Source organism: Orycteropus afer, unplaced genomic scaffold, assembly GCF_000298275.1.
Source record: "Orycteropus afer afer isolate SDZICR_OR568_19922 unplaced genomic scaffold, OryAfe1.0 scaffold00824, whole genome shotgun sequence".
Taxonomy (NCBI): Eukaryota; Metazoa; Chordata; class Mammalia; order Tubulidentata; family Orycteropodidae; genus Orycteropus; species Orycteropus afer.
Window position 1 is genome coordinate 430,302 of NW_006922411.1, and position 11,949 is coordinate 442,250.

At 48.6% G+C, this 11,949-nt stretch overlaps 1 protein-coding gene across 1 annotated transcript in view; it reads left to right on the forward strand.

Annotated features, from left to right (window-relative positions):
* Positions 1-534, forward strand: part of PRKCD (protein kinase C delta) — a 17,232-nt gene extending 16,698 nt beyond the window's left edge. The window contains exon 17 of the mRNA XM_007957931.2: positions 376-534. Within this exon, the coding sequence (XP_007956122.1) occupies positions 376-534 (159 nt within the window). The remainder of the gene's footprint in view (positions 1-375) is intronic.
* The last annotated feature ends 11,415 nt before the right edge of the window (positions 535-11,949 follow it).

An 11,949-nucleotide genomic window follows, 5' to 3' on the forward strand; every position in this document is an offset into this window, starting at 1 on the left:
GAATTACAGTCAACGTCATGAGACAAAATGTATGGACTGCCGTATGGAGAATGGATTTGCTGTAAACTTTTACCCAAATCACAATAGAACTTAAAAAACAAAAGATTTACAGCCTTGAAAACCTGGTAGGACAGTACTACCCTTCCTATAGGGTAGCTGTGAGTCAGAATCTACTTGATAGCAGTGGGTTTGGATTTTTGGTTGGTCTCTTCTTTCTTAAGTAAGGATGGTTCTGGCCTGACTCAGCCCAACAAGGGATTCTGGCCTTGGGGGCAAGGGCCTGAGGTGTTTAGGAGGCAGTTCCCAGAAACCATGGAGCATTTGGAAGCTGATTCCTTAAATCTTGTTCATCTATTCTTTGTCTTCTCCCCACAGAAGTCACCTGGAGACTACAGCAACTTTGACCAGGAATTCTTGAATGAGAAGGCACGGCTCTCCTATAGCGACAAGAACCTCATCGATTCCATGGACCAAACAGCATTTGCTGGCTTCTCCTTTGTGAACCCCAAATTTGAGCGCCTCCTGGAAAAGTGAGGTCCCCCAACCTACCCCAGCCAGGGAGTCCCAGCCTGCCAGTGCCTCGACCACCTAGGCAGGGCAGGCTAGGCCCCGAGCCCTTCATCTGCACCTCCCTATCCCCACTCCCAGATTAGCAACAGTGAGATTGTTGTCATTTCTGCTGCTGTCCTTCCGTCTAACCCCACAGAGGGGCCTCAGCCCCTGCCTGGCTGGGCTTTTATGGTACTTCCTCTGTGAACTGTGTGTGAATTTGCCTTTCCTCTGTCCTCAGAGGGAAATTGTAAATCCTGTGTTTCATTACTTGAATGTAGTTATCTATTGAAGATATATATTATATATATATACATATATATATAATAGGCTGTATATATTGCTCAGTAGAGAAAAAAACGTGGGGGACTGGTGATGTGTTGATCTTTTTTTTTAAAAAAATATATATATATGACAAAAAAAAAAAAAAGGAGCACAAGCGATTTGAACCACTAGGTTCTTTTATTTGCGTGTCTAAATAAACAACCAATGGTACCGACCTAGCTGTTGGGCTACATCTGTCCCAGGAAGCCTGTTGCAGCTGCTCCCACTTCTGGTAGCTCTGTCCCGGAAGCTAACAGAGCTATTAACTTGCAGAGACAGACCCCTGGGCCTTCATGCAAATATGTTTGTATTTATGGGTTTCCGCTGACCCTGGGGCCTAAAGCAGAAGACTCTTCTGGGTGGCTGCAGGGAGCCCTGGATGTCTCTGTGAGGTTATGGGAGGAGGTGGGACCAGCCCCAGACAGCCTGTCTGAGGAGAATGAGGGGGCAGAGTCCGGAAGTGCCAAGAGAAGGAAGGCCTGCTGATGCGTGGAGAGACCTTGGAGACTGGCCCCAGACTACACAGGAGGACAAGTGGATGGGCAAGAGGAAAGACACACGGCTCAGGCTTTAGGCAGTCCTGGATTTAGATCCTAGAGTAGCCAGAAGGTCATTTTAAGCCTCATTTTCCTCGTCTGTACAGTGGGGACAAAGCGAGAAGGTGATTGACAGAATATCATGTCTCATTATTGTTTATCTCCTGTTCTTGCCACAGAGGGGTCTGTCTGAATTCTAGAATCTATTTTCCAGGACCCTTGTCCACCTGGGAAAGGGAAGGGGAGCAGAGTGTGAGAAAAAGGTATTAAACTCTGAGTGACCTAGGTGGAGAGGCACTCTCAGAAATGGAGGGGAGTCTGAGCAGGCACAGCCAGACAGTGCTGGGGGACCCTCCTGCTTTACTGGGCACCACGTCTCTCCAGTCTCCCTCACACTGCCTTTAGAGTCTTCCTCTCCCAGCTTCCCATTTCTTTCTCTCTGCCTTTCTCCCTATTTCCCCTCCTGTTCAGCTCCACTCTCTGGGGCACAGTTCTCAGACAGAGACCCATGCTCCAGCCCTCTGGTCCAGCCCCTGGAGGTGGGTGAGGCGTTCCCAGAGCCTGATTGGCTGGCCCTGGCAGCCAGCAGCTGATTTCCAGCAAGTACATTTTTCTAGGCTGAGATACAAGTTTCCACAATTGGAAGGGGCCAGATGGAGTAGGGCTAGCGATGGCCAGGAGATGGGGCTGCAGGATCCCTACTTGGCTGTTTGCCTGGAACCACAGGGATGAAGGGCCAGAGTTTCTCTGAAGAAACCAAATGTCCTCCTCCTGTGTCACTCACTATCTTCTCCACAAACACTTGTGAAAACTCCGCTCTGTGTTTGACTGGGACACCCACGGCAGTGAAACCCCTCACCACCACCACCAAAGTGGTGATCATCCCCTTGGGCTTGTAGTTGGGTGGGGCAGACAGTATGGTGGGGGCTGTGAGGGGATGCTGGGGCTGTGGGAGCCCAGAGGAATGCCTCGGGTCCCTGTGTCCTCCACCCCTACCACAACACAAACAGGTCTCAGAACCCTGTGGGCTAAGATGGTTTAGAACTAGAATGTGGCGTTTGGATTTGGAATGCCTCCCCATCCTCCTACAGCTTCAAGGCAGAGCCTTGTTACTCCCCTGGGGAGTGAGGGAACTCATAGTCTACTACTAGCCAGAGGCGTGGTCCCTGGCATCAGGAGCTTGGGGTTTGAGCTCCACTCTGTCACTCTGTCACTTTGACCAGTTCCTTCATCTGGGACTCAACTTATTCATCTATAAAATGTCATTATATCCCACTGCCTCAGTGCTCCCAGCCCTGGCGTGCCTTACAGAACTAATGCTGGGTACCTAAGGGTGCTGGGCACAGCGCAGGGAAGGACAGAGGCTGGGCCTGTGGGACAGCCTGAGACAGGCAAGCAGCTGCTGGAGACACTGCCAAACTGCCCGAAAGGCTGTGTGGCCCCAGGCCTGTTCCCAGCCATTGGGTGGGTGCCCAGCCTGACCCCATAGCTTCAGGAAATGCTTCTCATGGCTGGGCCCCAAGCTATACTTTCACTGGGATCTGAGGGTTGGGAAGCCCCCTTTTCCACCAAGTAGATGTGCAAAATAGTAAGCACTGGCCCCCATTGCAACAGCCCAGTGGGAAACCAGGAGCCAACTGAAACATGTGCCTGGCCCTGCACTCAGACACAGGAGGTCTGGACAGGAACATGGGCTCTGCTGTCAGATGGCCCTAGGTTCAAATCCTACATGGTCCTAGTGGGACCTCGGTGAATGACTTAAACTTGGAACTGCAATTTACTCCACTGTAAAATGGGGATAACTGTGCTGCTGCTTGTGAACTCCTGTGATTTCTGTAAGCATGTAGCACAACTCAGCACACCGTAGGTGCTTAGTAAACAACAGCTACCATGACCCTTGCTGGGGTGAATTGTGCTCACAGTAGGATAGCAGACCTTCACGATGGACTCTGCAGCCTTCCTTTGGTAGTTTGTATGAAAAGCTAAAATGCACATACCCCATAGCCCAGCCATTCCCTTTCTTAGGCCGACCTACCCAGAGGAACCTATCCCAGGATGCCCACCACTGCACAGACTAACTGGGAAAAACTAGAAGCAAGCAGAGCAGCCAGCAGTAGGGTGGTTGTTGTTGTTATGTGCCGTTGAGTCAAACCCGACTCATAGCGACCCTTCCTTGGGTTTCCGAGGCAGTATCACTACGGAAGTAGGATTGCCCAACCTTCCTTCCAAGGAGTGGCTGGTGGGTTTGAACCACCAGCCATCTGGTTAGCAGGCAAGTTTCTTAGCCACTATGCTACCAGAGCAGTAGGGTAGCTGGTTAAATATTTTCCTGGTATGCATAATGGTATGTGGCCGGGAGATCAGCAAAAAGAGCAAGTGAGAGCATCAAAGGTTCAAAGCAATTCCATCCCTGCAGTTCCATGTATGTTGGTGAAGGTACCCCAAAGTCTGGGAGCACAGGCGTGGGGTACAGAGATAAAGGGTGAATGTGTGAACGAATGAATGAATGAACAGACTTCCCACATCCCAAGACCCTTTTATAGCAGTGACTCTCAAATTCCACGTGAACACATTGATAAAACGTACCCACCACCATGGCAAGTTCTAACAAGCCCATCTCAATCCTGCTGTGCACTGGAATCCGAATGCCCAGGCTCTCTCCTTTCCCTAATTAAATGGTGACCTCTGGAGGAGCCCAGCAACAGTATTTTAAGATCCCCTCAGCTGGTCCAATGTGTATCAGGATTGAGAGCCACTTGGGGGAGGTCCAGGAATCTGTATTTTGCCCAGGACTACTGGGGAAGCTGTGATCTTCAGACCACACTTTGGTGAACGCCGCCCTGAACAGACCACAGTCAGGAAAGTGAAGTCACTTGCCTTAAGCCCTTGTACATTTGAGGTTCCTGTTAGTGTGAGGACGACAGGCTGAAGACTTGCAGGCCTTGGCACCGTGGAGGAAGGCCGCAGCGGTCTCGAATCAGCGCCCTCTGGTGGTCTGTAACCTCTCTGGCGCTGCAGAGGGCACAGGCCCAGAAGAAGGGGAGGATGAGAGGGGTGGGGGAAGCCACACAGTGTTAAGGAGTGCAGGCTCTTTGCCAGGTAAGTGCTGGATTCTTAACCTGTGTGGTGTCATTTAGTCCTTACTGGGAAAATCCCAGAAAGGAGGTACTGGAGAACCATTTTTAGAGACTCAGAGATGTGGAGGTTCCACAGCTAGACTTTCTGTCTCTGCTGCAGGGCATTTTACCAGATGTCATCACGTCGACTCATGGCGACCTTATGTGTGTCAGAGTAGAACTGTGCTCCATAGGGTTTCCAGTGGCTAATTTTTTCCAAGGTAGATGGCCAGGCCTTTCCAAATGCCAACCTCTCAGCAGCCAGGCTTGTGGCAATTTGCAAACCTCACAGCAAGCACTCAGCTTTCTTGCTCCGTGGGCTGGCCAACCTGCTACTCCATTTCATGCTGGTCTCATCTACCAAGTAATGCCCGAAGGCAGCCCACTCTGCCAGGAAGCCGCCTACTCAGTAGCACCCAGCTTTCTCTTCCGTGGACTGGTAAAGGCTGTTGCTGTTTCATGCCAGTTCTCTCTGCTCTGCTCCTCCCATCTCTCATGCCAGTCCCTCAACTCTGCTCCTGCCATCTCTCATGCTGCGTCCTGGGGTCTCTCTGCCAGGGTCTCAGGTCAAGGATGCACTCCACTCCTGTTTCCAGATTTTAGGTATCTGTCAGAGCAGCACCCCACTCTCAGTACCATATTCTGTTCTGGTTACCTAGAGCTGCTCTGACAGGAACATACCACAAATGAGATGTCCTTAACAAACAGGAGTTTATTCTTTTACAGTTTGGAGGCTTTAAGTCTGAGTTCAAAGTGCCAGGCTCTGGGGACTGGGTGAAAGCCCCTCAACCTTGGGCTTCAGCTCTGCCACCTGCTCCCGGCCCACTGGAGCTAGAGGATTTTCTTCACTCAGACAGCTGCTGGCTGCTGAGACTGACAAGCCCAAGGTTGATAAGTGAAAGGCACAGTCCTGATGTTACCAAACCACACAGCAGGCCATTAATTCAAGTCCATTGAAAGTCTCAAGGTCAGCAGAGCATGCCAGGCTGCTGAACAATGACATGGTTATGTCCAGGGTTCAAGCGTGCCATAAACTAGAGACCATTCCCCAAGGCTTCTCCTTATGCACAGGAAGCAGACCACATCCCTAGGGCAGCTACTCAGCTGCTTGTAGTAGATTCCACCATGGAGTTGATTACCATTCTCCTCATGGGGAACACTACCACCAGCTGCCCAGCCACTCAATCAGGCCCAGCCAAGTTTACACACAAACTTAACCACCACAGAGACCAATTGTTGTGCCCTGAGTGACTGCTTGCATGCTTTAAGACTCCATGCACTATGCTTTTAATTAGGAGGTAGAACAAAGGCATTGTAAGGTCAATTAACTGGTATGTCCATGTAACCATTACCCTAAACCTCCACACTAAGAAACCAAATCCGATGAGGTTTTTGGTTGTGTATAACTATCCTCAGCAGCTATTTTTTTTTTTTTTTGTCATTGTTGTAAATATACCTATCACACAACTTTTGTCAATCCAACTTTTACAGGCTTTCAACTTACTGAGAACAATTATAATAACTGGCTGTGCAACCTTACTCTTAATCAACATGATGTTTCCATCACCATTAGCGCCCCCCTTCCTCCCTCTCTCCCAACCTTGGTAACCACTAATGAACTTTGTTCTCTATACATTTATTTTTTTTTTCTTGGCTTTTTATATAAGTGAGGTCATACAATATTTGTCCTTTTGTGATTGACTTATTTTCTCAGCATAATATCTTCCAGCTCCAGCCAGATTGTAGCATGTATCATTTCTCTTACTAGCTGAGTAGCACTGTATGTATGTACCACATTCTGTTTATCCATTCATCTGTTGGTGGACATTTAGGTTGTTTCCACCTTTTGGTATTATAAATAATGTTGCAATGAACATTAAGTCTCTGTTTTGAATTCTTTTGGGTATATATGTCTAGGAGTGGAATTGCTGGGTTATATGGTAGTTCTATTTTTAGTTTTTTGAGGAACTGCTTTTTTTTTATTGTGGCAAATAATGTACATGTAACAAAACATTTGTCATTTCAACATGTCTTTTACATGTACAATTCAGTGACTTTAATGACTGAATTCCATGTTGTGCAATCATCCCTGTCAGCAGGTTTTACTAGCAGGAAATAAGGAGGTGCCAGGCATTTGCTAGAATGGGAAGGGCTAGTGCGTCTCCAGGACTTCGCATCGCCACCCTTGGCAGGTAGGTCTGCTCCTCGAAAGCCCACCATGCTCCCTGCCTCTTCTGCCTCCTCCAGGCAGGCTCTTGATGGTACATCTATCTGGCTCTTTCCTGTACCATGACTATGCTCGGGTGGTGACCCCAGACAGGTGAGGCTAACCCAGACAAATGAGGTGACAGACTAGAAAGCTGGTCTGTGTTTCCTGAGTCCTGACCACCCTCCCTGGCTCCTTAACTGAAAGCATGGGACCTGGGAACAAATAAGAAGAGGGACAAAGACAGGCCTCCCGAGTGGGAGCCTCAAGTAGGTACAACCCAGGTTAGATCAGATCTAAGAGCTTTGAGCCACTCATTGAGCTCTTCCTCAGGGTTTCTCACCATCTGATCGAACTAGCCCTTGTTGGCTCAGCAATTTTAGTCTTCATAACTTTGATGCCAACTCCCAAATAAAATGTCCTAAATTTCTTCTCTTTCCTTGCTCTGAAATACGTTCTCTGAAAGCCCCAACATTCACTCAGCTTATATCTGTATACTGTATACTGTGCAAAGCCCTAAACCCTTGGGGGAAATATTTTTTCTTTCTTTTCTCACAAGAGGGAAGTTTGTCTTTCTTTTGGTTTCACACTGTGATGGTGGATGAAAGCACTGTGCATGAGGCAGGCAGTGCTGGGCTCTGTTCCCGATTTCATACCTTCCTTCATGAAACAGGTGCTTGCGATGTGCCAGGGGCGGGATGGGTTCATTTGTGAGCTGTCACTCGACAGGCACTGCCTAGCACCCACTGTTTATGGCTCCAGAGTGTTCAAGGCAATGAACACTTTGGGTTGAACACTGTGCTTCATGTTTGCCTCTTGTCACCTGCAGTCCTCAATGATGACCCCACGAGAAAACAACTCTTACTCTCCCCATCAACATTGTTTATCAAATGAGCAAACTGAGGCTCATTTAAGGAATTTGCCTAAGGTGCCAGGGACACTTGGCTCTGAAGTGGGGTTCCCTCAGCCGCTAGTCGAGCAGTGGGTTCCTCTGTGGTGTTTCCTGGAGGGATGAGCACAGACTGCCTCCCACAGTCTCCTGGACTTGTTCAGGGGCAGTCAGGGAGAAGGAGGAGACGCTGATCCCTCATGTTGGTTCTTAGAGGCCCAGGAGGAGAGAAGGTGTACCTGGAAGGCAGGGCCAGCAGAGGGCAGCTAGGATGGGGCCCAAGCAGGCTGACTTGGAGTTCTGCAGGCTGACAGCAGGACCTCTGGAAACCATAATGCAGGACCTTCATTTCACAGCAGGGAAACTGAGACCAGAGAGGACCAGAGAGGGGGAGGAGCTGGGCAAAGGTCACCTGGGGAAGCAGTGACAGGAACATAGTGATTTGCTCTAGGGAATAGCTAGATGTGTTCCCAATATTCAGTCTCCCTTTGGGGCAGAAGCTTGGCTCCTCCTTGTGCCAGCTGTGGGCTGGCACCGTGGTCACACGCAGCAGGCACTCAGTAAATGTTGATGTGCAAACACAGGCCAAGTGAGCAAGTGAACAGGAATTCTGTCCACTAAGTGCTTAGTTCACACCTGGCACAGCCCTGCCCCTTGCTCTCCACACCCCTCCACTACTCTGATGTGGGGAGGAAGCAAAGGTAAGGAATAGGCAAAAGCAAGATGGGCTGCCAGGCCTACCTTGTGGTATTAATAGCAGAACAGGGTCAAGGCCTAACTGCTCTCAAAAGTCCATGTCCTGCAGCTGGTGGGTGGCAGAGCTCTTCTTGGCTGAAGGTAGGACCTGGTTCAAGAGCTAGGGAGCTGCAGTGGGTCCTAGCCCATTAGAAACCTGCCACCAGTAGTACTAGCAAGACCTCTCTGAGCTGCTTCCCGCATTTCAAAACATGAGTTCAGAAATATTAAGTCAGTTAGGCACACTTTGCTTCAATAAGTTAAAAATAACATACTTCACCATAGGCTTGCATTAAAGTAAAAATGGATTTTATGAGCTTAATTGTCTTGAATATCCTGCTTGGAAACAAAGTATATTTTTAAAAAAATGAGTACAAAGATTGTCTTTAAGCTCTAGCACAGGCTTGTCAATGCCTTGATATCAAATGCCCCATGTTATTGGGCCCATGCTCAGCCTGTCATGTACCTGGAGGTGGCAGGGCTGTGGGTCAAACCATAAGACTCAGAAGCTAGATCTGGGTCTGCACTTCCTGCCCCACCCCTAGCTGTGTGTCCCTGAGCAAGTTACCTGGCCTCTCTGAACCTGGGTTTCTTTTTTATCTGCAGCATGTGTGTGACAAGCCAGCTGCCGTCAAGTTGATTCTGAGTCATGGCAACGCCTTATGTTGCTGAGTAGAACTGCACTCCATAAGGTACTCCAGAAGGTTTTCAATGGCTGTGACATAGATTACCAGGCCTTTCTTCTGAGGTGCCTCTGGGTGGGTTCAAACTGCCAACCTTTCAGTTAATAATTGGGTGTTTAACCGTTTGTGGTGCCCAGGGACTCTTGTATGCATGATAGTACCTGCTTCAAAAGGTGGCACAGAAAACTGTTGGTGCAGCCTGGCACACAGTAAGCGCTCGGGAAACATAGGAATGTTATTCTGAACTTCATGAGCATTTTACGTATTTTCACGTGTTTGGTTCGTAACAATGCCGTAAATGTAAGGCATACTGGGCCCAGGCTTAGTCATGTCCAGGAATGCTGTGGAGCAGGGGACACACTTTTCCTGGGGTGGCATGGGGTGACGAACCTGGACTGTGAGCCAGGAGTGGGGTCCAGTCCCAGTGGTGGGATTCTTCACTCCCCACCCCCGTGGACCTTGGGCAATTTGCAAACCCGACAGCTGGAAAATATGTGTCTCGGGCTGATAGGAATAGCAAGTAGATCTCATGTGGTCATAAGAAAAGGAAAAATCAAAATTTGAATGTCAAATGCTTTACGTTTTGGTGCAAATTAAAAGTCAAATTATATGAAGGATGGTCATTACCACTGTCAAGAAATGCCATTGAATGTTATAGCAGTGGCAGCAGAAAGAGTGGCAGTCACGTGGCATGTGGCCCCTTCTTTGCTCCTTCCTGTTTGGTCTCATAATCCACACTGAAATCTCTCCTTTCACCCTCACAACCTTCCCAGCATTTCCAGAAGCAGAGCCAGAGAACATTCTGGAGGCCCCTAAAAGCATCTTCTGCTGGTAGTATCCTGGGCAAGGTTGCATAGGTTCCACTGATGTTTCTTAAGTAGCTACTAAGGATAGCACCTGCACTGGGGCCCTCCTTGTGTATTTATGGGCTTGAGCCTGCAATAAGTGCTCACTCAGCTGGTCCACTCACTCAGTGAACATTTAACAGAGCATGGATTACGTGTCAGGTGCTATGCTGGAGAGTGGGGAAATGGGGGCAAACAAGATACAGACCTGGAAGTCTAATTCGAGGTGGGGGGAGCAGATCTGTAACCAAAGTCTGGAGCATAGTGTGGGGCTAAGGGTGTCCTTAGGGGCTCTGGGAACACAGGAGGTACTGACTCTTCCTGGGTGGGCAGCAGGGATTAGGGAAGGCCTTCTGGGAGAGGAGACATATAATCTAAGATCCAAAGAATGAGTAGGTGCCACTATTCGATTAGCAAAACTTTGAAAGACTGATAATACCAAGTGAGATACAGAACAGTGGGTACCTTATTCGCAGCAGTGGGAATGTAAATGGGTCCTGTCTCCTGTCCATCCCTTACCCCACCCCTTCCCCATACCTGGTTAACATGCTCAGCAGCTCACCAAAAGGTTGGAGGTGCCTCAGAAGAAAGGCCTGGCAATCTGCTTCTGAAAAACCAGCCTTTGAAAACCCTAAGGAGCATAGTTCTGCTCTGACACAGGTGGGGTTGCCATAAATTAGTTCACGTGGCAGCAATTGCTATCTCCTGGAAATCCATTTGGCGTTCTCTAGAAGCTCTAAAGACCCAGTGATTTCACTCTTGCAGAAAGTATTGGTCTCGGCATTGAGAGATGCAAGAGTAAGAATATTCACTGCCACCTTGTTTGTAAAGTGAAAAATCAGACACAAAGCCAATGTCCTCAACAGGAGACTAGATTGAGAGCTCAGATGATTTCACACAGTTGAATCGAGAGCTCAGGTGATTTCACGTAGTGGATTGTGGTTCATTTCTTTTCACTGAGGTAAAGAGTTATTTGTTTAACAGCTGTAAACATGCCCACCTACATTAAGGGGAAAAGCACATCACAGAAGCTGTGTGCGTGGTGAGGCCCTCTATGTAAAGCTTGGAACGGGACAAAGGGAGCTTCCCTGAAGCACAGACAAATGTGGGAAACACCAACCAGGACCTGCCTACCTCTAGAGGGTGAGGGAGAAGACTGGGACCTGAAGGATAGCTGTAGGGCTTGGTTTGGCTTGGCTTTCACTTGTGATGTTTTACTTCCTAAAAAAAAAAAAAAATCCGAAACACGTAGGGAAAAACATTACAGTTTCATAGAACTTGGTAGAAGGTCCATGGATGCTTATTATTCTCTGGGCTTACCTCTAATTCTAAATATCTCATAGTTTTTAAAAGTATTTTTTAAAGAACAGGTAAACATTTGGTCTCTTATCTGTCTACAGGTTTCCCAGGCATCACATTATAACTTATCTATACAGGGCGTTTGTTCTATGCACTTCTCTTTATGAATGTGACATTTCACAAGTTTTTAAAGTTGGAAAGAACGAGGAGGTGAGGAGCTGGGGTCAGGGAAGCAGGACCAGGCAGAGAAGCAGTGTGAGCAAAAAGGTTGTGAGCAAGACAGACTCCATCTGCAGGGCCCCCTGAGTCTGGTCCAAGGAGGCCCTGGTCCCTTGAGGAGCTGCAGCTCATGGGCAGCATCCCTGTTCCCACCCTTGGCTTGTATGTGGCTGGATCTCTGTTTTCCACTCGGCACTGTGGGGACCAGGCCCAATTCACTCTGGAGCCTGCATGAGGCTGGGTGGAAAATGAGCTCTCATGTAGGGCCTGCCAGCTGTTTAATAAAGTGATTTAACCCCTGCTTGGTGCACTAACAGGTAGTTGCTGTGGCCTCTGTGTGGGGTTATGAACCTGGCATGTTTTGTCAGAGGTGGTGGCTACGTTAATGAGGGAGCTCATGGCAGTGGCAGCTTTACAGCCTGTCTGGGGAGAGGAGGGCGGATTGGGCCAGTGGTAGAGGCTCCTAGGCACCACTTACTGCTTTCTTAATGTGCTCTGCAGGCTTTTCTCAGGCTTTTAGAAGGGTTGGAGGAGATGCATTATGGGTA